The 26,337-nt window shown below is 37.4% G+C and overlaps 1 protein-coding gene across 1 annotated transcript in view; it reads right to left on the bottom strand.

Moving 5' to 3' along the window:
- Positions 1-1,426: 1,426 nt before the first annotated feature.
- Positions 1,427-26,337, bottom strand: part of NR1H4 (nuclear receptor subfamily 1 group H member 4) — a 74,084-nt gene continuing 49,173 nt past the window's right edge. Inside the window, exons 5-10 of the mRNA XM_015539103.2 lie at positions 25,340-25,473; positions 23,168-23,266; positions 22,757-22,856; positions 18,973-19,119; positions 3,607-3,720; positions 1,427-2,160 (exon numbers count right to left, since the gene is read on the bottom strand). Coding sequence (XP_015394589.1) covers positions 1,922-2,160; positions 3,607-3,720; positions 18,973-19,119; positions 22,757-22,856; positions 23,168-23,266; positions 25,340-25,473 — 833 coding nt within the window. The 3' untranslated portion in view covers positions 1,427-1,921. The remainder of the gene's footprint in view (positions 2,161-3,606; positions 3,721-18,972; positions 19,120-22,756; positions 22,857-23,167; positions 23,267-25,339; positions 25,474-26,337) is intronic.

The raw sequence follows: 26,337 nt of genomic DNA, 5'->3' as shown, positions 1-26,337 counted from the left end.
TCCGCACCCCCCCCCCATCACCTTATTAGCATAAACTCAGGTGTGGTTGAAAGGGGCTTGTTATGAATAACAAAAGATGCTCCTTTCACCCCTATTAGGAAATTTCAATGGTGTTAGAAGCTCTGTGTCAGGAACCAGGGACTAAGCGCCAATATGTATTTCTTATTGTATCACAATTAGTTTTCTACATGACAAGCATTATTATTTGCCATTACAAGGTCTTAACTACGTGAATAAATCCACACTTACAGGAGAAACTCTTAGCTCTCTTCCTTCCAGCTCATTTCTCACCACCTTCCGTACAGATGCCTTGTGATCTAGAAACACCAAACCACTCTCCTTTCCTAAACTAGATCTCATCTTTCACGCATTCAGAAATTTACTTCTCTGTCTTAAGTATCCTTTCTCTACCAGCCCTCTTCCTTGGTGAGCCTGCAACTTCCCACTTGCTTTTCATTCAGGAACTAAATCCCTTGAGATGGTAGGGGCTGGTATCTTCATTTCACAATGGGGAAACCGAGGCTCAAGAAGGGTTGTGCACTCTAGATCTCTCCCCAGATTACTTGTGCTTTTTAACATCTGCACAACTCCCTACCCTTTGCTTTTGTTCCTGCCACCCCTTCCACTTTAATCCTCCTCCCTTTCACCCTGATCCATGGAAGTCCTGGCTATCTTTCCAAGCCCAAGGGAAATCCCACCTCCATAAGACTTGCCCAGTGAGCCCATAAAACTTGCCTCTGCACTTCTTTATAAACCCCTCCTGGAAGTTACTTTGTCCCTGTAGGGATCTTTACTTAATGGGGATTCAAGTCTTGTTGCAGCAAGTGGAATCCAACTAGTACTAGCCCCAACCCATTCCTCTTTCCACTATGCTTAGGACTTCAGGGTTGCTCTAATATTTGAATACAAAAAACCTTTTGCATGCTAAGCAAAGCTTCATTTTGACTGACTTCAGGAGAAAGGGAGATATAAGCCCATTACTTACGGAAGGTGTTTTATTGTGTTCACCAAAGGATAATGGGGAGAAGAATGCAACAGTATAACAATGAATGAAGGAAATGAAGGAATTCCTGCTCTGGGGGAAGCATACAACAGCTGTGCACCCAGCTGTAGGAGTGTTTTCCAAAAGCAAAACAAAACAAACCAAAAAAAAAAAAAAAAAAAAAAAAGATTGATTATACGCACTGAAGCCAATAGTGAGTACTTTTAAGAGAGAAAAGGGAATATTCCATCACTGGAGTTATCTGCATACTCTGGATTTGTAAATACTGCTTCAAGTCCCTAATTGTGGAAAGGGTTTGCTTGAGGGAATACTTCATGTGAGAATCATTAACTTTTCTGTGTGCTATCTCTTTGAACTTCAAATGAAATAATCTGAGGGCTATTACAAATAAATGAATATTCACCAGGGCTTCTTCAAGGATTAGAACACCATTTGTGCTGTGAGAGTTTATCCATCACCCCACCCCGGGGCCCCATATGATGTCATTGACCATTTAAAGAAATGAGTTTGTATTTTTCAAATTTTGCCTGGAAGAAAAGCCTGTTGCCATTATGCTCAGTTTATTGCCAAAATTGAACACAACTCTTTTATAAAATATATGCAACAAGGTAAGATAAAGAGCAAAATGAAATTTTCCCTATTTCAAAAGATAGAAGTGAAGAATGATCAGTTTGATTAGGCAAACAGGGCATGCCACTTAGAGTGAAAGAATCCCTGAAGCCATGTAAAATACAATGTAAAGAAAGTAATCCTATCTAGCTTCATATTTACAATGGTAGAAGTTACATAATTACTGCATAAATATTCATCAAAATTCTTGTGTGAAACCAGGTACAAATGAAATAAAAGAAAGTTATACATCAGATTTATATTATAAGGAAAATAAATCACTAGATGCTGTTGATCCTGCAATGCTCATCACTGCACATCCCAGATTTCACAGAGAAGTGGGGTGAATTTGTGGTCATTTACTCTCCAAGACATCAGCATCTCGGCATGGTGATGATTGAATGTCCGCAACTCAGTCAGTCGACCCAGGAGACAGGCAAAGTGTTGGGGATTTTCAGGCTGATAAATCTTGCACAGCTTTTGTAGCACATCAAGCAGTGGTTCCTGAAGCTTCTCTACTGCCTCTCTGTCCTTTATGTATTGTCTGTCTGTTTTGAAGTTTAAAATAAGACGACAAAATAAAAAAGTGGAAAAGTATTCATTTGGCATAATAATAGCAATGGTAACTTTCTTGCAACGTAAATTACAAATGTGCACTTCTAAATGTACAAATAACATATTCAACTTGATGAATTTTCACACACACACACGTATATATTCATGTAATCACAACTAGATCAAGATATAGAACATCTACTGGCCCACCACAGAAGCCTCTCTAAATTCTCCTTTTAATCCATGCCCCCAAAGGTAACCCATATGGTAGATATAAGCATCATTTCTAGTGGGTGTATTCTAAGTAGCAGAATTGCTAGGTCATAGGGTGCATGTGTGTGTGTGTGTGTGTGTGTGTGTGTGTGTGTGTGTGTAGCTTTAGTATATATGGCCAAAAACTTTTTTAATTATAAGTTTTATGGTAAAAAAAAATTAAGTAACAACTAGTTTCTGCCTCAATATTATATATAAAAATGGTTTAAGGCTAATATTGAAATATTGGAAACATCCTGAATACCCAAACATGGTAACAATTAAGTAAGTGATTGTACATTAATATGATAAATATGATGGATACATATATTTCAACAAAGTTTTACCAATATAATTTTTTAATGACATGGGAAAATAAACTTTAAAGAAAAGATACTATGCTCTATATTATGTTAAAAAAGATGTAGGGGCACCTGAGTGGCTCAGTCAGCTAAGCGTCCAACTCTTGATCTTGGCTCAGGTCATGATCTCACAGTTCATGAAATTGAGCCCCATGTCATTCCATCTCCACTCTGATAGTGCAGAGCCTGCTTGGGATTTTTCTCTCTCCGTCGCTCTCCTCCTTGTACTTTCTCTCTCTTTCTCTCAATAAATAAATACATACATACACACATACCTACATACATACATAAACTTTAAAAAAAGTAAGTTTAAAAAGGATGTAATTTCCTTTACTTCCCTGTTCAAATTTCAATCCCTTAGAAAAGCCTTTCCTGCCCACCAATTATAACATTCTGCTGCCACTTTCCTTCCTTATATCCTCATCTTTATAGTTGTTTTACCATTACCACCTCCTGAAAGTTATTTTTGTTTCTTCATTTATTGTCTTTCTCATCCTACTAGGATGCAAGCTCTATGTAGCTATATTTGGCCTGTTTCTTTACTGCTGTATCCTCCATTGTCTGGAACCATGTTTAGTACATAGTAGGTGCTCCAAACTCAATTATTCAGTGAAAGACTTTAATGTTTACAAGAAAGGCTGGCAAGAACTACACTGAAATATTAACAATGATTCCATTTGAGTAGTGGAATTACAGGCCATTTTATTTTTTCTTTATGCCTCTGTGTCTTCTACACTTTTCTTTAAGAAATTTTATTGCTATTATACTGGAGAGGGAGGAGAATAAACAAATAGCATAAAGATAAAAACATAACAATAAAATTACCTGGAGAGAGGATAACAATTGCTGTAAGCAGAGCATACTCTTCTTGAGTCATTTTCAATTCTGCAACACTTTTATAAAAACTAAACATAGGTGTTATATACTCATCAGAGATACCTATGGGGGAAAGATGAAAAATTACAGAGGCATAGTTAAATTTTTGAGTGACTAAAAAGTGAGAAACTACAAACATATATACATGCACATGTTAATATTATGCACAAATAATGTCTATATTTTATTTGTCCAATCAAAGGCAGGTCATTGCAAAGAAGGTCAGTTAACAAAATCCTCAATATATAACTTAATCAGTGATTTGTGTGTCCTTGATTTCAGCAATGCCTTTATTTTAGTCACTCCTGTCCAACAATAAATCATAATGTTCTTGAATCGCCCAAAGAATCTCCCAACTTCACCATTTCTGGATGGGGTATGGTTAATCTTTTTAATATTAATATCTATTGTGGGGAATAGGCTTAAGAATTCCCTGAGCTTGCACCAATGGGTTAACAAGGCTTAGAGCAGAAAGTGGCCACAGGGCAAAAGCGGCCCAGTGTAGAACAAAGAGTAGAGCAGAAATCTGCTTCCACAGGACTAAAGCTTCCTAGAATAGGTAAACAGGTGAAGAGGGCAAAAAAGACCTCCTCCCCACTGGCCCAACATGGCGGAGAAGTAGGGGGATCCCGCATCTCTCAAACAAAGAAGTTCTGAAGCCAAAGGACTTTGAACCCCAACAGTCTGGGAGGAAAAGAGACTGAATCTACCAGGAAGAAAATGGGACAACTTGAGAAACAATAGGTGGGTGATTGTGAATTGGGGAAGATAAAACAGGCCACATAGACATGGAGGGGAGGGATCCCCTTCTGCGGAGAGACAAAAGGCAGAGAAAGAGCAGCTGGGGAAGTGTAGGACTGTATCTGGACAAGAGAAAAACCTCGGACTGGGACTGAGGAGGGATCCTATCTCTAACTGCAGGGTTTTCTTCAGACTGCGGCTGGCTCCTTGTTTGTGCACCTGGGGAAGAGGGGAGCCAGCCCTGGGTTTGGGGGTAGATCAGGGGAGCAGTCTGCAGTAGGAGAAAGTGGCCCCCTCTCAGGAGCACTGTGGGAAAAGGCAAAGCCTGCCTGCATCCACCACCCCCAGGGCCCAGCGAGGTTGGCGGGGCAGTCCGCAGTAGAAGGCAACCCTCCCTGAAGTGCTGCGGCACAGACAAAGCCAACTAAGACCACATATTGTGCCACACAGAGAGGCGCTTCCCCAGTGTCAGAGCGCATGGAGTGGGTCTTTGATTCCCAGCCAAGTCCAGGGTCAGGGGAGTTGGTAGAGCGAGAAGGACAGCCCCGTCTGGGCCCATGGCACAGTGAGGATGACTCAAACGGAGTCTACCGGGTCCATGGAGAAGAGACTGGGGGATCGCCATTCCCCCCCCCACCACCACCAAGGCAGGGCTTCAGGGATCATCCGAGGGCCCCACAGTGGAGGCAGGACCAGACTACACCAAACCAAGCCATGCCCCTCCACACTGGGTAACTGTGTATCTACTGGAGCAAGACAGACCCTGTTTAACCAGATGGACAGCTCCTCTAGACCAGTGCTGCAGCATTGCCTGGATTAATTCCAGGTCAATTCTGGATATACAGATATATTCTCCCCGCCATTTTTCCTCCTTATCTCTTCCCTCCTCTAGGCTGGTTACCCTGGTTATTGGTTTGTCTAAACAGACAAATGAAATCAAAGGCATCAAAATTAGCAAAGACGAAGTCAAACTTTCACTTTTCACAGACAACATGATATTCTACATGGAAAACCTGAAAGGCTCCACCAAAAGTCTGCTAGAACTGATACATGAATTCAGCAAAGTGGCAGGGTACAAAATTAATGTATAGAAATCGGTTGCATTTTTATACACCAATAATGAAGCAACAGAAAGAGAAATAAAGAAACTGATCCCATTCACAATTGCACCAAGAAGCATAAAATACCTAGGAATAAAACCTAACCAAACATGTAAAAGATCTGTATGCTGAAAACTATAGAAAGCTTATGAAGGAAATTGAAGAAGATACAAAGAAATGGAAAAACATTCCATGCTCATGGATTGGAAGAATAAATACTGTCAAAATGTCAATACTACCCAAAGCAATCTACACATTCAATGCAATTCCAATCAAAATTGCACCAGCATTCTTCTCGAGGCTAGAACAAACAATCCTAAAATTTATATGGAACCACAAAAGACCCCAAATAGCCAAAGTAATCTTGAAGAAGAAAACCAAAATGGAAGGCATCACAATCCCAGACTTTAGCCTCTACTACAAAGCTGTAATCATCAAGAGAGCATGGTATTGGCACAAAAACAGACACATAGACCAATGGAATAGAACAGAGACCCCAGAATTGGACTCACAAATGTATGGTCAACTAATCTTTGACAAAGCAGGAAAGAATATACAATGGAAAAAAGACAGTCTCTTTAACAAATGGTGCTGGGAGAATTGGACAGCAACATGCAGAAGAATGAAACTAGACCACTTTCTTACACCATTCACAAAAATAAACTCAAAATGGATGATGGACCTGAGTGTGGGACAGGAAACCATCAAAACCCTAGAGGAAAAAGCAGGAAAAAACCTCTTTGACCTCAGTCGCAGCAATCTCTTACTCGACACATCCCCAAAGGCAAGGGAATTAAAAGCAAACATGAACTATTGGGACCTCATGAAGATAAAAAGCTCTGCACTACAAAGGAAACAACCAACAAAACTAAAAGGCAACTGACAGAATGGGAAAAGATATTTGCAAATGACACATCAGATAAAGGGCTAGTATCCAAAATCTATAAAGAACTCACCAAACTCCACACCCGAAAAACAAATAATCCAGTGAAGAAATAGGCAGAAGACATGAATAGACACTTTTCTAAAGGAGATATCCAGATGGCCAACAGACACATGAAAAGATGCTCAACGTCACTCATCATCAGGGAAATACAAATCAAAACCACACTGAGACACCACCTCACGCCAGTCAGAGTGGCTGAAATGAACAAATCAGGAGACTATAGATGCTGGAGAGGATGTGGAGAAACGGGAACCCTCTTGCACTGTTGGTGGGCATGCAAACTGGTGCAGCCACTCTGGAAAATAGGGTGGAGATTCCTCAAAAAATTAAAAATAGATCTACCCTATGACCCAGCAATAGCACTGCTAGGAATTTACCCAAGGGATACAGGAGTGCTGATGCATAGGGGCACTTGTACCCCCAATGTTTATAGCAGCACTTTCTTTTTTTTTTTTTTTTTTTTTTTTTTTTTTTTAAATTTTTTTTTTTCAACGTTTTTTATTTATTTTTGGGACAGAGAGAGACAGAGCATGAACGGGGGAGGGTCAGAGAGAGAGGGAGACACAGAATCGGAAACAGGCTCCAGGCTCCGAGCCATCAGCCCAGAGCCTGACGCGGGGCTCGAACTCACGGACCGCGAGATCGTGACCTGGCTGAAGTCGGACGCTTAACCGACTGCGCCACCCAGGCGCCCCTATAGCAGCACTTTCAACAATAGCCAAATTATGGAAGGAGCCTAAATGTCCATCAACTGATGAATGGATAAAGAAGTTGTGGTTTATATATACAATGGAATACTACTTGGCAGTGAGAAAGAATGAAATCTGGCCATTTGTAGCAACCTGGATGGAACTGGAGGGTATTAGGCTAACTGAAATAAGTCAGGCAGAGAAAGACACATACAATATGTTTTCACTCTTATGTGGATCCTGAGAAACTTAACAGAAGACCATGGGGGAGGGGAAGGGGAAAAAAAAAGTTAGAGAGAGGGAGGGAGGCAAACCATAAGAGACTCTTAAATACTGAGACCAAACTGAGGGTTGATGGGGGGGTGGGGGAGAAGAGAAAGTGGGTTATGGGTATTTAGGAGGGCACCTGTAGGGATGAGCACTGGGTGTTGTATGGAAACCAATTTGACAATAAATTATATTTAATAAAAAAAAAAAGACCTCCACAGCAAGGCAAAATTACCTGGAGCTAATCAGTAAAAACAAAAATAAATAAATAAATAAATACACACACACATACACACACACACACACACACACACACACACACACATAAATGCCTTGTTAACCCTGAGATAGCATCCTCCATCTGTCTTATCCCCTAGACAAGTTAAGGTAAACAGACATGGCACCTGGCACCTGCAGTAAACAGCCGTCTGCTCGGTGCTGCAATTCTGTTTTGTATTGACTGAAATCCCAAATACCACATATCTTTGAAAACCCCTTTCTCTCACACACTTGAGTTAATGATCACTGTTTTATTATCTCTTTTTGCACATCCATCACGTTTGTAAGCCTTCTGATCCTAATAAATATGGAGCAAGGACCCTTTCTCGGGGCTCTTGTCTCCTCCCGAACATTAGCCTCTCTTGTATTCAATTCTGTGTCTGCAGTCTTGCTGGACAAGAGAGAACTCCAGAGTCAAAGTTTGTGACAATCTGTAATTAAGGTATAGGTAGCATCTTAAATAATCAATAAAAAAAAAATTACTGTTCTTAAGCCCAGAAGTATAAACATCTTGACTTAATACATTGGCTAAGATTCTTCTCAGTTCCAGTGCTTACTAGGGCATTGGTACTTGGCTGTTCTCTTCAAACTTACATGTCTAAAACCAAAGATACCATGTACAGAACTAAACTCCTCATCTTCCTCCAAATCCACCTCTTTCCTGATATTCCCATTCTCAGTGACATATCTTTACCCATACACTTTCTCCTGCCTGACAACTGAGATTTGGCCCTCTCTCTAACCCAGTTAGGTGCCAAGTCCTATGATTCAGCATGATAACTCTCCCTAGGTGTTCTCTCTCGTCTCCACAACCTCTAGAATTGACTTAGTTTCAGTCCTTATTTCTTTTCATCCGGACTGCCTCCTCAGTCTTCAGTTTGGTCCCAGAATCTCAAAATTCAAATCACACCCTGTCTCCTCAATTTTTACAAATCTTCAAAAACTCTCAGTGGCTTTTGGCATAAATGTTCTTCCTTTTTACATAGGAAGCTCCAAGACCTGTACCCACCCACTACTCACCTACCTGATAATGGTAGTAATAGTAGGATTCATATTTATTGAGTACTCATTATGTATTATACACTGTTCCAAGCACTTCTTATGCTATAATTCATTTAATCTTCCTAATACCTCATGAGGTAGGTGCTGTGAGGTTATCTCATTTGCCCAGAGAACCACAGCTCATGATTGGTGGAAACAATATTCAAACCATGGATAGCTAGCAGGCTCCAGAGTCCTGGCTTTTAGCTGTCACTAAGCTGTACAACCTTTCTATCACACAGCCTTTACTCCAGCCATGTTTAGCCACTTGGATCTCCCTAAATAATTCATACTGCTCAGTTTTGTTTTTAAATTTTTTTAGTTCATCTATTTTGAGAGGAAGAAAGAGAGCACACTTGAAGGGGAAGGGCAAAGAGAGAAGGAATGAGAGAATCCCAAGCAGATTCTGCACTGATAGTCCAACGCAGGGCCCACAAACTGTAAGACCTTGACTTGAGCCAAGATTGAGAGCCAGTTGCTTAACTGACTGAGCCCCCTACGCACCCCCACACTGCTCAAGATATTCTAGCTGGAATATCCTCTGTCTCCTTTATCTAGATGTAACTCTTCATAATTTAAGGCTCTTTTGTGTCACTTCCTCCACTCATTCAACAAGTATTAACTAGGTGCCTGTTCCTGTGCATGACTCCATTCCAGAAAAGTTTTGACAGGGGAATTACAGAGACAGAAAAAAAGAAGAAGAAGAAGGGGAGGATGGGAGGAGGAAGAAGGGAAGGGGAAGGGAAGAAGGGGAAGGAGGAGAAGGAGGGAAGGATTGGGGGAGGAGGAGAAGAAGGAGAATGAAGAGGAAAGGAAGAGGAAGAAGAGGAAAAGGAGGAGGAAGAGGAAAAGGAGGAGGAAGAGGAAAAAGAAAAAAGACCATGGGTGGGCAGGGGGTGGGGGAGACTGATACGACTTATGGATGAATTAAAATGAGGATGAGATTCCCTGAATTGTTCCACACTAAAATAGAATGCTGTATCCCATCCTGAAGCAGACCTAGAGACATACAGCTTTGGTCAAACCAAAGTAGAATACATTTGGATTCCAGATGCTAAAGAGCATAATTATCATCTAATATTCTGCTTCATAGAATCAGAAAGTCTAAATCCTTACCTTGAGAATAATCTAAAGAGTCTTCCCAAACTGAATCCCTAGTCTTCCTCTCTTTAGTCAAAATGCCACACTTTTCTCCCTCCTTTGACTTTTGATTCTTTAATCTACCCAGTGGGCTCTCCTAACAACAGTGTCTTTGTTAAGCAATTTGGGTATTACATCATGTGGAAGATTCCAGCTTTTACAGATTGATCCAAATACCCATCACTGAATTAGATACAACTTAAAAATGTAGAAGGTGAAGTATGTGATCCTGGGAATACCAGTCCTGGTTTCCAACAAACATAGAGGTTAAGAGTTAGTGAGCCAGCTCTGAGTTTGAAATTTGACGTATGATTTGATCTTAGTCACAGAACTTAAACTCCATAAACCTCAATTTCTTCATTTGTGAAATGTGAATTATAACAATAAGAAGTTGTTATATTGTATGAGATAATATGCGTGGAGTGCTTAGCATAATGCCTGGTTAATAATAAACCCTCAATAAATGTTAGAGCAAATACTAATAATAACTATTATTGTTATTCAGGAAATTGGATTAATTTTACTTCAGTAGTTCATTTTAATCTCAGTTCATCTTAATTTTAGTTTGATTAAGCTCATGTACTTTTGTGTTTACAAAGCTACATTTTTGTTTTGTTTTTATATTCTGCACTTTCCTAGAGATGAATCCAAATTGGCCGATCAGAGATTTGCTTCAGTATTTTTCTAGGTGTTAAAGCTTAACTACATCTATATTTTCTTGGCAAGAGTGTTCTATTTCACTTTAAAAAAGAAAAATGGCAGTCTTTAGGCTTTCTTCAGCATTCAGGGACTACGCCCATCATATCTGGCTACCCAAAATAGTAATTCATGATTCTGCTATTTTTAAAAATAGTTTACAAGGATATAGGGATAATATTAAAGGCAGCTGATTTGAAAATATTTAAATTTTAGAAATTATCTTTGACTACCTAATTTTCTATTTTGTCTTTCTTTTTTTAAATTTTTTTAATGTTTATTTATTTTTGAAAGACAGAGAGTAAGCAGGGGAGGGGCAGAGAGAGAGAGGGAGACACAGAATCTGAAGCAGGCTCCAGGCTCTGAGCAGTCAGCACAGAGCCCAACGCGAGGCTCAAACCTACGAACTATGAGGTCATGATCTGAGCTGAAGTTGGATGCTTAACCGACTGAGCCACCCAGGCGCCCATCTATTTTGTCTTTCTAAATCCCCATTAACCTACCAAAAATGCTACCTTCATTAGCGACCTCATTATTGTTAATAGTTTTCAGGAAAAAAAAAAGTAAAGATGTTGGTTATGATTGTTCATATTGTACATGTTCTACAAGCCAACAGTGAATATACATTATAAATGTAAGAAATAGAATGTTATAAAAATAAATTTCCTACAGGATAGATCAAATATAAATCTGCTTTTGGAATTAGAGTTAATAATCAGAATTAACCACAGCACCATCAACAAAGGGGTATTTTAAGTGTTTACGAACCAGCAATTTCTAACCTAAGAAATGTAACACTAACATCATTCTGAAGGGGCAGTCTTTTCTTGATTTTCTGCCTCCTCCTCTCTGGAGACTTGCTTAAAGTTTTGTTTTTTGCTCTTTTGCCCAATTAGCTGATTTTTGGTCACAAGGGGGGGCTATTTTCTAACTTAAGGACAAAGACTACTGTGGAAAAGTGCAAAGTTGTAAAAAAAAAAAAAAAGTTTGTTTGCACTCCTGTTTCTTGTTTTGCCTTAAAAAAAAAAAGAGGTATGTAATTTATAAATTATTTTAAAATCAGAAATATTCCTTGAGAGAAAAACTATTTGATAGAATTAACTCTGCTATTTTCAGTTATTTTGAATGTAAATGTCTTTCATTTCCTAATTATCTTCCAAGTTTTGACTGGGAAAAAAAATAAAGCAGAGGGGTGTGTATGTGTGATACAAGAATACGTATTATGTAAGAAAATTCCCACCCCTTCATTGAGGGAAAGAAGAGGAGAAAAGGAAAGGAAAGAGTGTGTGCTGACAAACAATTTCTGAGATTGATAGTTTGGACCTAATTTTAAATACCAATAAAATTATATTTGTCATGTCAAAGATCTATTTGAATGAAAACTCATAAACTAAAATTTGTTTTTTTGTATTTATTAAGTTAAAAAAAATTCCTGGTATTTTAAATACCTCTATCTGATATATTATAATTGGTTTGATCAAGATAGACCAAGAATCTTATTAAAAATGATACTATTTGCTCAAAACCATATAATTTGACATTTTTCTAGAAGTGATGCCGCCCCATAGCATAGAAGTTAAGGTATAAGTCTCTGACATGGCACACAAAGCAATGTTTGCTTTCTGCTTTCCTTCCAAACTAAGCTCTCTCCATCTAACTACTCCATCCAGTAGTTTCCCTATGAACTAATGACTTCCACTCTTGGTTCCTGAAGCTGATTCAGGTCATTGTCTACACAGCTTATCTACCTCCCCCGACCCTAACCTTATGGCCATGTACTATGGCAAAGACAGATTGAAACTCCAGCCCAAGGTCCAGCCCCACCTTGGTCTCATTTCTCTTGTCAGAGGTTGGTTAGTCAGTGACAGTACAATTCTGACCAATGCGACAAAGGGGAGTCTACTCAGGAGCTCTCAAGAAAGATTTCTACACTCAGGAAGAGACCATTAAGTTTCTACATTGAGTTTCTTTTTCCTTTGGCCATTGTTGCACCACATATGATGCCTGGAAATGCTCTGGCCAGGAAGAGAATCAGCCTGAGGGTAAAGCCAATACACCAAGAATAGCAGAGCAGAAAGATGAAAAAAGACCTATGTTTCTGATAATGTGTTGATCCCTTTAATTAACCAATTTTGCTGTCACCCTTCTTCTGGGTTTTTCATTTGAGTCAATGTCTTTACTTTTTCAGGCCATATGGAATTGGATTTCCTGTGATTGTCAGCCAAGAGCATCCTAACAGATAGTTCCTCTAACACATAAGATACATTTTTAATGTTTTCATGCTTTTGGGTCTGAAGTATAAGGTAGGATCCCTGTGAGGCTAGGACACACCATTCATTTTTCAAGGCAACATTCAAATTTTGCTTCCTGTGTGGAGGTTTCCCTGTCACCGGGAAGCATAATTATTTTCTCCCTTCTGTAGGTTCAATTCTATTGCATGTATCAGAATTCATATCTCTTTCCCATTAGAGTGTGAAATGCCATAAAAAATTTTTATGCGAACAGGAACTAATGCTGTATTCCCAGTGCCTGACACACTGCCTGACCACTAAATGGTGCTCCATAGATGTTTCTTATCCACCTCTGTATTCTCAGTAACTATCATCCTACTGGAGACATGGTTAAGAATAACAATTGTTTGTTAAATTGGGCAATATTATGTTTTGCTAGTTCTTTTCAATGAAGGTCACATAGTTCTGAGATGTAATGGTGGCAAGGGAGGCCATTAGACAATGGAAACATTTTCATGGTGTTAAGAGATTGGACCCTAACCTCTACTTCAACTGCTAAATTCTACCTAGTGAGTCATTTGTGCCATACTGTTGGCCTTAAGTAAAAAGCTGCCATCAGATTGGCAATTCAAAAAATAACTACTTTCAATATAAAAGATTTAATTTGAAATACTTAATAAACACTTTCCATTAGCCCTAGTGGTTAAAAGTTATCTGGCTAAATTATTAGATCTTACTGGTGCTTAGGAATTGACAGTGTCTGGATTGTCAAGTTCCAGATTCATCTCAACAAAATTCACCAATTTTTGTATGACAAATGTGTGCCATGCACTATGATAACGCTGGGAATAATCTTCTAGCAGTTAATGGATTAATGGAAGGGGCAGATACATAAATAAATACATAATGTCCAATACTGGACAAGTATAAAAGGCTTAGGGAATACAGTTGAGAGCCATTGAAAAGGCTGACTCTTGTATCAATTTAACACTTTCTCTTATTTTGAAAAAGATTTTTCCTACAGTTTGAATCCCAAATTTTTCCATGCCAAAACTACCACATGACCACTAATGAAAAACAAAATGAGAGGTGTTGAGAACTCCAAATTTTGACTTACACATTTACCTTTTTTACAAATATTCTGCCATTTGTTCTTTACATTTCCAACCCTTTTTTCAAAGTCAGTATCTGAACTGATAATCAGCTTACATCTTCTTCTTTAGAAAATTTACTTCTTCCAATTGTTTTCATTTGTTACCAAAGCTAAAGCAACGAAATCATGTGTATTTAAAGAGCAGAGACATAAGCACAGTATACTACATAGAGCACACCTTACTATGCTACTGTAAACTAGTTACAACTCTACCATGCTAATAAGGATGTCTCATTTCTCTAACCTCCTTGATCCTATTTATCATTTACTTAAAACCAATTTCAAATTGCTACTCATTGCTTATACTTTCTCTCTCAACCAAAGGGCAGGAATCTGTGTTTTACTAGGTCTTTGTATTCCCTACTAGCTGATAGTAGAGCAAATATTAAGCCATGGTGAGTGAAACATATAGAAAGAGTACTGAGCTTTGAATTGAATCACCTGTGTTCATCTCTTGGCAATCTGCTGATTAGTTGTGTGTCTTTGGGCAGGTCAACCAGCCTCTCTAAGCCTGTTTCCTCATCTATAAAATAAAAGCAATAGCACCCACCTTCTGGGGCCACTGTGAATACAATAAGATGATGTGTATAAAAGGAAAGCATTGAAAAAATCACAAGAGATATTGTCATCCTGATAAATACAAATAAATTGAATATTTCATTTATGTCTGTTATGGGGATCAAAAAAAGACCAAAATATACCATAAATTTCAGTGGTTATTTATATTTGAAGTTAATAGAACAAGTTACATTGGTCTGTGAAAAGTTATTGCTCATTCCCTTAATGTTAAAATAGAAAATCATTCAATGTTAGCAATTATAGTGTTGTCATATTTTATCATATGATTATTCCTATTTTTAATAAATATTTTAGCTTTAAAGCCTAGTTTGCATAATACTACATTAGGAATAATATAATTGAGGCACTAAAATTATATGGAAACAACCCAACCACAGGTTATGTCAGATATAATGTTCTGAAGCTTCAATTAACATATATAAACACTGTAACCCTCATTAATTAAATGTATCTCAGGAGACAGTATTTTTGTGTATGTAATTGAGAAAATAATAGGAAACAAAAGAGTATGAATATGAAGAAAAAAAAGAAATTTCACATTGTATTCTTTAAAGACTTCTGTAGGCATAAACAGGGCAACTTTGAGATATTATGTTTCTCTAGAATTAAAGGTACAATAGAAAGAATATGTTATATTTGCACAAGAATAAAAAGTTATTCTGAAAGGTCATCTTGCAAGATCATGGTTCTATGTGGTGTGTGGAAGAGGCAATGTTCTGAAAATCCACTGGAAGAAGCAAATTCATAAATATTAATAAATGGAAGCATCATTATAGATAATAAAATATGAAGCAGCATGCAAGTTTGAATGGTTTTTATTGTTACAATATGTGGTTGATGTTTGGATAAAGTAATCTATTTGTGAACTGGAGGCATGCATATTTATTTATACAGTTCTTCTTATGGAAAACTTCATTCTTGAACTTTTCTGAAATTTGCAAAATCACAAGTTCTGAAACCTATGCTAATCAAGCAAGTTTTTTTCTTTTTTATTACCTATTTTTTAACCTGCAAGACCCTCACCATTTCTCACCTAGTTTTTGCACTGATTTCTTTATAGGGACCTGCTTCTTATCTCAATCCCTCCAAACTTTCCTTCATATTACTGCTCAAAAGATCTTTCTACAGTACTGGTATGGTCATGTCACACAGGCTCCGAACATTACAGAAGACTCCCCATTATATAAGAACTACATTAAACTACTTTTGTGGTGTTCAACATCCTTAAAAATCTAGCGGTTACCACATTTCACCTTCACAAATATTATTTTTAGCAATATCAAGGTATTTGTGAGTCCTCTACATGGATGCTCTCACATACCTCCTCATCTTTGCACTTGTAATTTCTATATTACTATAATTTAATGGATATATCTCTTGGAATGCCATTCTCAGGCTTTTGTGGCTTGATAAGTTCCTAACCATGATTCACTTGTCAACTTTGCAAGCCTTTTCTGACTCACCAAGTAAGCTCACATAGAAAGGCAAGCACATCTTTATGCTTCTATTTCATTTTTCAATTTTATGCTTCTATTTCATATTTCAACATACATTCCTCATAGTCCTTATTACACTGCACCTTGATTTGGAATCCTTTGCTTATAGCTCTTTCCCACTAGTCAGTAAGCTCCCTGAGGACAAAGACATTTCCTCATCTCCATACCCTCAATAATCACACAGTGCTTGGCACAAAGTAAGTATTCAATGGATATTTGTTGATTGGAAAGATCTCCTTTAATGTGCCTATTGATCAGTAACTTATTTTCCTCTCCTAATCAATGGCCATAAAGTTTCAGTTAAGCAAGATAAATAAGTTCTAGAGATCTACTATACAACATTGTACCTATAGGCAACAATTCTGTGTTGTATACTTAAAATTTTGTTAAGAGGATAGATCTCATGCTAAGTGTTCTTACCACAATAAAAAAAAAATCAAGATACTCAAGGAGCTGCCTGCCTGACTGGCTAAACCAGCAATCAGAAATATTGATTAGTTAAGAGAAGGCAACCAGTAAGTCTTATACAACTAGATGGTGCCATGGAGGTTACCTGATTCAATTCTTCTCCCTTACTCCCAGCATCCTGGACAGATGGATGGAGGGACGGACGGACACATACACACACACACACACACACACACACACACACACACACACTGTACATTCCAGAACATGTAAAATAAAATCTGTCCAGGACAAGAATCTATATTTCTTTATAATACACTGTCTTTCAAAAGGTGAAAATCTCCAACAATCTATTTCTCAGATCCTTTCCCTTCTTTCCATTTCTTCTGGCAGCACATTCGTGAAACCTTTGCCTTCTGACTGGTGTTGCTGGAAGATTTGTAAAGCATGATGTTGATGTTTTTCCTCCCCTGCTCAAAAATCTTCAGTGTCTCCCTGTTTCTTTTTTTTTTTTTTAGTGTTTTATTTTTAAGAGAGAGAGAGAGAGAGAGAGACAGACAGACAGACAGACAGAAAGTGAGCAGAGGAGGCGCAGAGAAAGAGGGAGACACAGAATCCGAAGCAGGTTCCAGGCTCTGAGCTGTCAGCATAGAGCCTGACACGGGGCTCGAACCCATGAACCATGAGATCATGACCAGAGCCAAAGTCAGATGCTTAACTAACTGAGCCACCCAGGTGCCCCAGTGTCCCCTATTTCTTATAAAATAAAGAATAAAACCTTTAGCCCAGCATTCAAGGCCCTCAACCATTTGATTCTTTTTAAAAATTCTATTTCCCTTTAATGTAACCCTTAATCTAAATACACTCAACTATTCATTCTTCTTTGAATGCATAACCTGGGCTTTCTTGCCTCAATCCTTTGCTTGGGTTGGTCCTTCTTTCTTGTACCTCTATCCTAAATATCCACATCTAATACCATTCAAGGCCCAGTTTGCCAGTGAAATCTTCCAGAGCCCTACCAACTAGGAGTCACCTTTCTCTCAGTTCTCTTCCACATTTTTTTATAACTACCTATGTAAAGTTCATGTCTTCCTACTAGACTGTAAGCTTTATAGGAGAAGGAACGCATCTGATTCCTCTCTTTACTGCCTCCATAGTAGCTTGCCCTTAAGTACATGTTAAACTAGTAAATCAATGATATATACAAATAATGCATATTTTAAATGTATATTCTTTAAATCTATCAATAATGATAATTATACTTTCAGTGTTTAAAAAAACACAATGACTATGGATGGCTGCTTTTAAAAAATAATTTCCAATTTTTCAATTATTTTTCTTATATAACAAATGCAGAACTTCCTACAAACTTTCCTTCCAACCTCTGTTCTAAAACACTGATTTTATAAGTACCTAAACTTTGTTCTAGTCTTTCATAGAAGGATACTTTGGGAAGAAAGGATCTTGAGACATCATTTCTTCTCATTCATCTCTCCCCTCCCAACCCATATAGAAAGTATCTCAGGAAAACAAGCACTTACCCTATTTTAAGACTCTTCTAAGATAAACTGCACAGAATTCCAGGAAATGTATTGCAATGTCTCTTAACCCTTTCTGTCGCAGTATTCCTCCATAATAAGTTCAACTCATACTATTATTTCATTTTGTCTCTTGAGAGGCATGTAGCATAGTGGCTTAGACACACAGCTTCTGAAGTCAGACTTCCTGTCTGTCTCTGGGAAAGTTATTAACCACTCTCTGTGTCAGTTTCCTTATCGATAAATTTTGAATAATAATGGTACTTATTTCATAAGACTTTGCAAGATTCTGATGAAATCATGTATGTAAATTATTTAGAACAGTGTCTAAAACCTAATGATAATGATATATAAATGTTGCTATTAATAATTCTTTTTATTTTGCTTTGAATAGAGATGGATAATAGTTTGAGCCACAGTCTTTCATACATGAAGATTTTGAACAAGTGAATTTTTTTTTCGACTGAATAATCCCAACTCCTTTATGCTATGTTTTTTTATCTAATTTTCCAAACTTCTAAAAATTCCTCCTTTGGCCCTTAATCTTAGTATAGGGCAAAGAATATTTTTAGTATTTTGCTACTACAACAAGGACATGTGAAGCAACCCTCTAAAAGCCTCATCTAAGGGCACCTGAGTGGCTCAATCAGTTAAGCATAAGACTTGAGCTCAGACTTCAGCTCAGGTCATGATCTCACTGTTCATGAGTGTGAGCCCCACATCAGGCTCTGTGCTGACAGCCCAGAGCCTGGAGCTTTCTTCAGATTCTCTAACTCCCACTCTTTCCACCCTTGCCCCACTCACACTCTATCTGTCTCTCTCTCAAAAATAAATAAATATTTAAAAAATTAAAAACAAAAAGCCTCATCTATTTAACACATATCTTTTTAGAGTCATTCACCATACTAGTCACAATGCGAATGTAACTTTGCATAAGATAGGTAAGAAGCCTGCCTTCATGGAATGCTTACTTGCAGGAGCAAACTCTTTACCATTAACCAAATCACATACCGCTCCTCCGAATTCTTTCTTCCAATAGGTCAGCATGTCCAGCTGGAAGCTTCTTATTGAAAATCTCAGCTGAACGGAGGAACATAGCTTCTACTGCAGACCCTTTCAGCAAAGCAATTTGATCTTCATGGTCCAAAGTCTGAAATCCTGGATGAAGATGATAATCAAATCAAGTATCAAGGAACTGTGAATGCTATATAACAATATTTCATCATCATTATCATCCCCATTGATAAAACATTTCCTTAAAGTTATTTTGTAATTGTTTTAAGATTGGGTAGTCAGGTTGAGTCACTAAAAATCAATTTTTCTGTCCCAAATAGAAGCTGACTTTTATCTTATTGAGTAGTTGTACAAGTTGTACAAGTTGGGTAAAAAAGAACGTCCTATCCACACCAAAAATACATATAATGGCAGTGAAGGCTGATTCAAATGAAGTAACTCAGAAGTTAGAAGCAAACAGATTCTCTTTTAGCCATTATATTAGTCACATCTGGTGATACAGGGTCAACTCTGAAGAATGGAAGCATCCACAGACCAGAAAAAAATCTTTACATGTATCCAGCCATGGGAAGGAATTGACAACCTGAAGGAATATAACACCACTTGGAAATCCAAAGTCCTTATCCAGGCTTGTATGCCACAGTCTCCAGCAGCCTCTCTGACATCATTTCCTCCTCTTCCTTTCTCTCACTCACTGTGTTCCAGCCACACTGACTCATGGCCCTGCTGTGAACATACAAGTTTGCTTTGCCTCAGGAGTAAATGCCCTTCCCCAGCTATCCAAATGCTTTACTCCCTCCACTATATGCAGAGACCCTATATTCAAGGTGACCCTACTAAAATAATACTACTCCCCATAACTCACTAGCCCCTATCTGCTTTATTTTTTTTAATGTTTATTTATTTATTTTTGACAGAAGGTGTGTGATCAGGGGAGGGGTAGAGAGGGAGACAGAGAATCTGAAGCAGAGTCCACACTGTTAGCACAGAGCCTGACACAAGGCTCGAACTCATGGACACAAGCTGAAGTCAGACACTTAACCAACTGAGCCACCCATTAACCCCACTAGTTTCTTTATTTTTACTCATAGAATTTACCACTACCTGACATAATAAATTTATCTGCATATTTGTTCATCGTTTGCCACCTCGAATAGAGTATAAACTTCATGAGGGCAGAGACTTTGCCCATTTTGTTCACTTTTGTATCCCCAGTACCTGGCACATAATTGATATCCAAGAATTATTTGTTGAATAATTGGATAACTGAATAAATGGGAAACAAACATAAGCTCCTATGCACATGTATACATACACATAACACACTTATGAAGATAAACTAATACCATCAGGGGCCAGGTGGCTTAGAAAAGTATTAAATAGAAATGGGAATTTAGAGAAGAGAGTAATGTTAAGGTTTAAGAATCACTATCTTAGGGGTGCCTGGGTGGCCCAATCATTTTAGGCATCCCATTCTTGATTTTTGCCCAGGTCATTATCTCAGGGTTCATGAGATCGAGCCCCGCATCATTTGTTGGGCCCTACTGACAGCATGCAACCTGCTTGGGAAATTCTCCCCCTCCCTCCCTCTAACTAACTAACTAAATAAATAAATAAATAAATAAATAAATAATTCAACTTAAAAAAAAAAAAGAATCACTATCTCAGAGCTCCTTTGAAGGCAGAAGCCATTCCTGCAGGGTCTCCAGCACCCTGGACAGTGCCTGGCACAGGTCGTGCACCATGAACTACAAAATGAAATGATTCATCTCTTTAACCCACACCCTTTCATTATTGGTATTATATCACTATTACTGTTATTTTTATTAATGTTGTCATTTCCATAATTATTGTTAAAATATTACTTTTAACTATATTACTAGTACTGTTAAAATTTCTTTCTCAGGAGTTTTGGTCTTTTATTTCCTATTGTATTTTTTTTCCTTCTGTTTTCTCATTTTTAAAAGTTTATTTTTAAGTAATCTCTACAGCCAACATGGGGCTTGAAACTCACAACCCCAAGATCGAGTCACATGCTCTCCCAACTGATCCAGCCAGGTCCCCCTGCTTGACTCATTAAACACACATTAATTATACTCTTTCCTCCCCCTCAGGAACTAGTCTAAGCACCGGAAATAAAGAGATGTGTTAGATATTGCTGTTGCTTTCAGATAAGCTACCTTTTATGAACAAGATTTTTTTCTTCAATTATTTTGTGGTTCAAGACCAATAGACCATTTGAACTGAAAACCTCTCTTTTCACAAACAACCAAAAATATATTTCTCCCTTTCCCAATTCCTCCTCCCACACCTTTCACTCTTGAATAATCTTGTTTTTGATCAAGATTCCCCTCACCTTAATTAGCATATAACAAATTAAGTTCCTCTTTCATTGTAATAAAGAAATGAGAGAATATTAATGTTAAAATGAAAATGAGAACTTCCTCCTCACATTTTATGAGTTTATGTAGGCTTATGTCTATTCATGACACTTTAATAAAATAATAGCATGATGCTGGCCAAAGAAGACAAATTAACCTAATTAAAATCTTACATCAGAAGTTACCTTCTATAATTTAATATTACAGTGCTGTGCTGTTATACAAGGTATTTATTATACTCTTCCAGTGCCCGGCTAGCTCAGTCGCTAGAGCATGAGACTCTTATTATACTCTTCCAGATCATAGAATTCTATTGTACTAATATATTTTTAAAACACTGAAACAACTTAAATCTATTGGCTGAGATAGCATTGATAATGTAGCCAAAGGAATTGGGAAGCTGAGAGATAAGAATCTTGAATTCCAGTTTCTGTACTGGCCCCATCCAAATGACTATAGATAAATTCCTCTCCCTTGTCCCACAATATATTGTTCAGTAAGCTCTATTGATTTTTGAATCTCTCTTCATTTTGTTTCCTCTTCCATCTCCCAGTGCTGTTGCTTTATTTCAAGCCTTCTGCCTTGACTGGTGCAGTAGCATCCTAAATGATCCTCCTGCCTCTGGTCCCTCCTCGTTCAAATTCATCTTATACAAAATGGAACAAGTCATATCTGTATTAGCATAAATCCCATCACTTCCCTCTCAATATAAACAACAACAAAAAACCACCAAAAACTCTTTACCATTCAGGGGATGAAAATTAAATTCCTTACTTAAGCCCTTGTTAATCTGACACCAACTTAACCTTATGCCTAACCAAGGAGTCTACCACATTATGCTGTGGCCACATTGAATTTTTCCATCTCTAATAATCCTATTTTTGTTCATGCCTCATTATATTTTCACAAGTAGATCTCTTGACCTGGAAGGTTCCTTCTATTCCATACCACCAGGACAACTCCGTTTTCTTTTAGACCCAATTAAAATATGATTTTCTTTGAGGTCTCCCTGTCTTTCTCAGGTACAAATAGCAACAACTTCCTCTCTGTTCAAACAGCATTTTGTATATAATATTTTTATTATAGCCTTTCTTAAATCACTTCCCTTGAAGGCAATAGCTACATACTTAGTATAGAATAGGTATCAACAAGGGCTTGTTAAATGAATAAATGGATGAATGACAACTTCACAAAGTCTCAATTTCTTAGTCTATCAATCTGGAAAAATAATTATAAGTGATTTGAAATATCCTATCTGGCTCTAACCATTCATGTCTATAGTAGTTAGACATATTAATTTAAATCAGATGTGAGATAATTTCTACTTTACGACCAACAGACCTGACTTTCTCAGTGTCACAAGAATATTGCACAGTATAGCATATACATGTAAAAAATACCTGGAAGTTTTTTTGTGAATTCTACGAGAATCTGTACATGACTGGTAGCCATTTCAGTTAAAATGAGAAAATTTTCTTCTGCACTGAATTCTTCTTTTAACTAAATTTTAAGAAGAAAAGCAAATGATTAATAAGTAGATAAAAGGATAAATCAACACAAAATCATTAGACTAAAGAATAAGATTTGGATAATAAAATTTAAGATCGAGCTTATATTTTTCAGTTCCTTGGAGAGCAATTACTGTTACCAAGATAGATATGAAACGTCTTGTTCTTTGTCTAATGCTGCTAAAAGTTTAAATGCATAACTTAAATTCTCAGCTCTAATTATTTCAAAGTAACAAATTCATATATAATTTATATAGAAAATATTAACTTTCAACCTATGCATTTTTAGATATTTGTACGTACAATTTTATTTGTTATTTCCTGAGGCATCCTCTGTTTGCTATATGAATCCATAATATAATGAAGAAGATTCTGTTGATCTGGGGTGAGTTCAGTTTTCTCCTACACTGGCAAAAAAATAAAAGATATTAGGGAGGGTTGTTATGATGCACTTTTTCTATATGCACATTCATCTGGAGTACACTAATCTCAGAAATTATTGATAAAAGCCCTAAATATGGCAGGAACTATGCACTCTGATACAGTGTGCACTGTAATGGCTTACTCTGGGTCCTTGGTCAAGCATATCACAATTCACTAAATGGGTCCCAAATTGTTCATTTTTCTATCTGTAAAATAGGGATAACAAAATATTCATTTCATGTATATCTTGGGGATAAATAATAGTCTAGATCTGAACCCTATCAACCCCATTCATAGAGAAGTTCAGTGAAAGTTCAAGGGTTAGTCACTAATGAAAAGTTCCCACATATAAAATAGAGAATCCAATTAAGGGCATTCATATAGGGCAGGAGTTGACAAACTATGGCCCATCTACCAAATCTACCTGACTCTACTGGAACACAACCACGTTCATTTGTTTATGTGTTATATACACTCCTTCTACACTAAAACAGCAGAGTTCAATAGTTGTCATGGAAACCTTGTAGCCAAAGCCTAAAATATCTGACCGTTTACAGAAAAAAAAATGTTTACCTAGCTCTGAAGTAGAAAGTCATCAATCTGGACAATTCAGACACCAACTATCACTTTCTCCCTTACTAGCACATTTTGAAGAGTGTGGATAATTGTGTCAGCTCTTTGCTTCCTCATACCAAAAAGTGTTATTGATGAAGTACTATGGCAAAATAACACTTTGATATAAAATTATTTTTTTCTCAAATTAATGTAAAATACTATACTTGGAAAACTAAATGTGGATGAAGTTTTCTTTGTTAGTAGTACAATCAATATTAAGAAGAGTGTGACTTAAATAATCATGGATTTTTGTTTTCTCAACTAATGGCAAATTAAAGTTCCTCCATATACCCTGTGGATTATCACAATGTGTTTAGTTAATCATCCAAGATGCTGTTCCTCTATTTTGTCTCAAGTTGTTCAAAGAACTTCTTGCAAAAGAAATTTGAGCATAAGAAAATTGTGAGTTCATTGGGAAAGGCTTCTCTCTGTTGTTCCACAGATGTGTATCCACCCAATTTTACCCATTGATAGGGACTAATCAGCAAACCTCTACTGAGTACATCTCCTTCCCACTGTAGGCCTCCCTTCTCAATGACAGGGAAAAGAAAAAGGTCATCAAAACTCAACCTGAAAAATCCATTCTATACACTGAACTAATTCTACTGGCAACCTCTTGGTAGTAGGAGTGGAATGGAGCCAGAGAAATGGAGAGCTTTCACTTTTTTACCTGATTTACTGCTATTATTTGAGTTTCTAGACCAAAGCAGGTATTACTTTCTTGATTAAAAAGAAAACTATTTAATACACAATTGAAATGAAATTCTGCTTGTGGCTGTGGCTCTAATTTTAAAGCCTCCCAACCAGATCACTGATGTGGATAACAAAGGCAAAAGAAATATAGAAAAAATTAAATTTCCTTTGCAGCCCATTGACAAGTACTTGGGACAGGCAAGGTGACCTTCCTCCAGGAACTCAACTGCCTCAATGTTAATACTTCACTAGAGGCAAAAGGCAACCTTTGCTTGACATTAGCCCGACCTCCAGGATCCTGTAAGTCTTCTTTAACATATAAAAATCCCTTTGGAAACTTCCTTTATCTCTACCCACCCCCAAAGATATATGTTAGCAATCAACCTCCAAGCATTTGCCCACTGATATACATCTGAAGGGTCTCATGACAAGGGTTTACTAGACAATATAAATGACCCCTGGAGATCCTGGACACTTGCTTACAAATTCCTTAGACACTAACCTTATCTCTAACCCTCTCCCAACTTGAAAGTGTATAATCAGTCATTTCTCATAATCCCAGTGCTGCTCTTTGTGCCCACAGGTCCTGTCCCCATGCTTTAATAAAACCACCTTTTTTTGCACCAAAGACGTCTCAAGAGTTATTTGACTGTTCACTCCCAAGCTGCAACATTTCACATTAATCACTACATGCCAGAAGCTCAGCTCCTTCTGGCTTTAGCCGACACCATTGCATGGTATTACCCTGCATGACTTAGTCGTCGAGGTCACTTGTCGCAAATCTCGACCTTCACTGTCTTCATTAATGGTCTGATCTGCATGCTGCTTCACATTTTTTCTTAGTCGTTTAGATTTACACTGAATTTCAGTTAACAAGCCTGACAAAATAAAAAACAGAGACTTCACCATGAAGTTCTAGTGGGTGTGTGGTCATGAGGCAGCTGATGTGTAGTCTGCTCACATCTGTGCAATTTGGCACAGAGCTAATTCTAGCCCTTTTGAATTTTAAGACTTGGACTTGAACAAGAAATTTATCCCTCTGTGAGTCTCACTTTCTTCACTTGTAAAACAGAAGTAATATGTACCTAAGAGTTTTGTGTAGATTAAGTATAATTGGGTCTTCTTTAAAAAAATGTACTTTATATAAAGAATTTGTAATACCAAAGCATTGTAGAAATGCAAGATATTCAGTAAATAAAAAGGGAACGACACCCTCCCTATTCCTAGTCTAGTGGACCCTGAAAGCTAGTGTTTCACAACTAATACTATTCTCATCCATGTTTATATAACTGTACCATCAAAAGCATATTCAGTTTCACATTAAACACACATAAGTAAACATGTGCTGTGTAAAACAAATGTCAACATCCTTCAGAGAAAATTTTTAAATCTTGTTAATTTTCAGAACTGTATAAATTATTGAGAACATAGAGATGAAAATAAGTCAAGGGGACTTTGAAATTTTCTTCTGAATAATTATGCAATATCATCATTAATTTACACTTAACAGAGCTATAAAAAATAATGCAAAACAATCTCCCATAGTCCCATTTAACCTCCGTATTCTCCAATGTTAATGAGAAATTCCAGGAATTTCTTTGTCCAGGGCATTTATTTTACAAGATCAGGTGAAAGCTCTGCATCTGTTACTGGACAAGTTTGTGTTCATAAATAATATGATAGACTTCTATAAGTGGAGTGTTGAAAAATGTCCTCAGTGCTTCCGTTGGAACAAGTTCATA

The sequence above is a fragment of the Panthera tigris genome, chromosome B4 (genome assembly GCF_018350195.1).
Source record: "Panthera tigris isolate Pti1 chromosome B4, P.tigris_Pti1_mat1.1, whole genome shotgun sequence".
NCBI lineage: Eukaryota > Metazoa > Chordata > Mammalia > Carnivora > Felidae > Panthera > Panthera tigris.
This window is presented reverse-complemented; position numbering and strand designations above follow the sequence as displayed.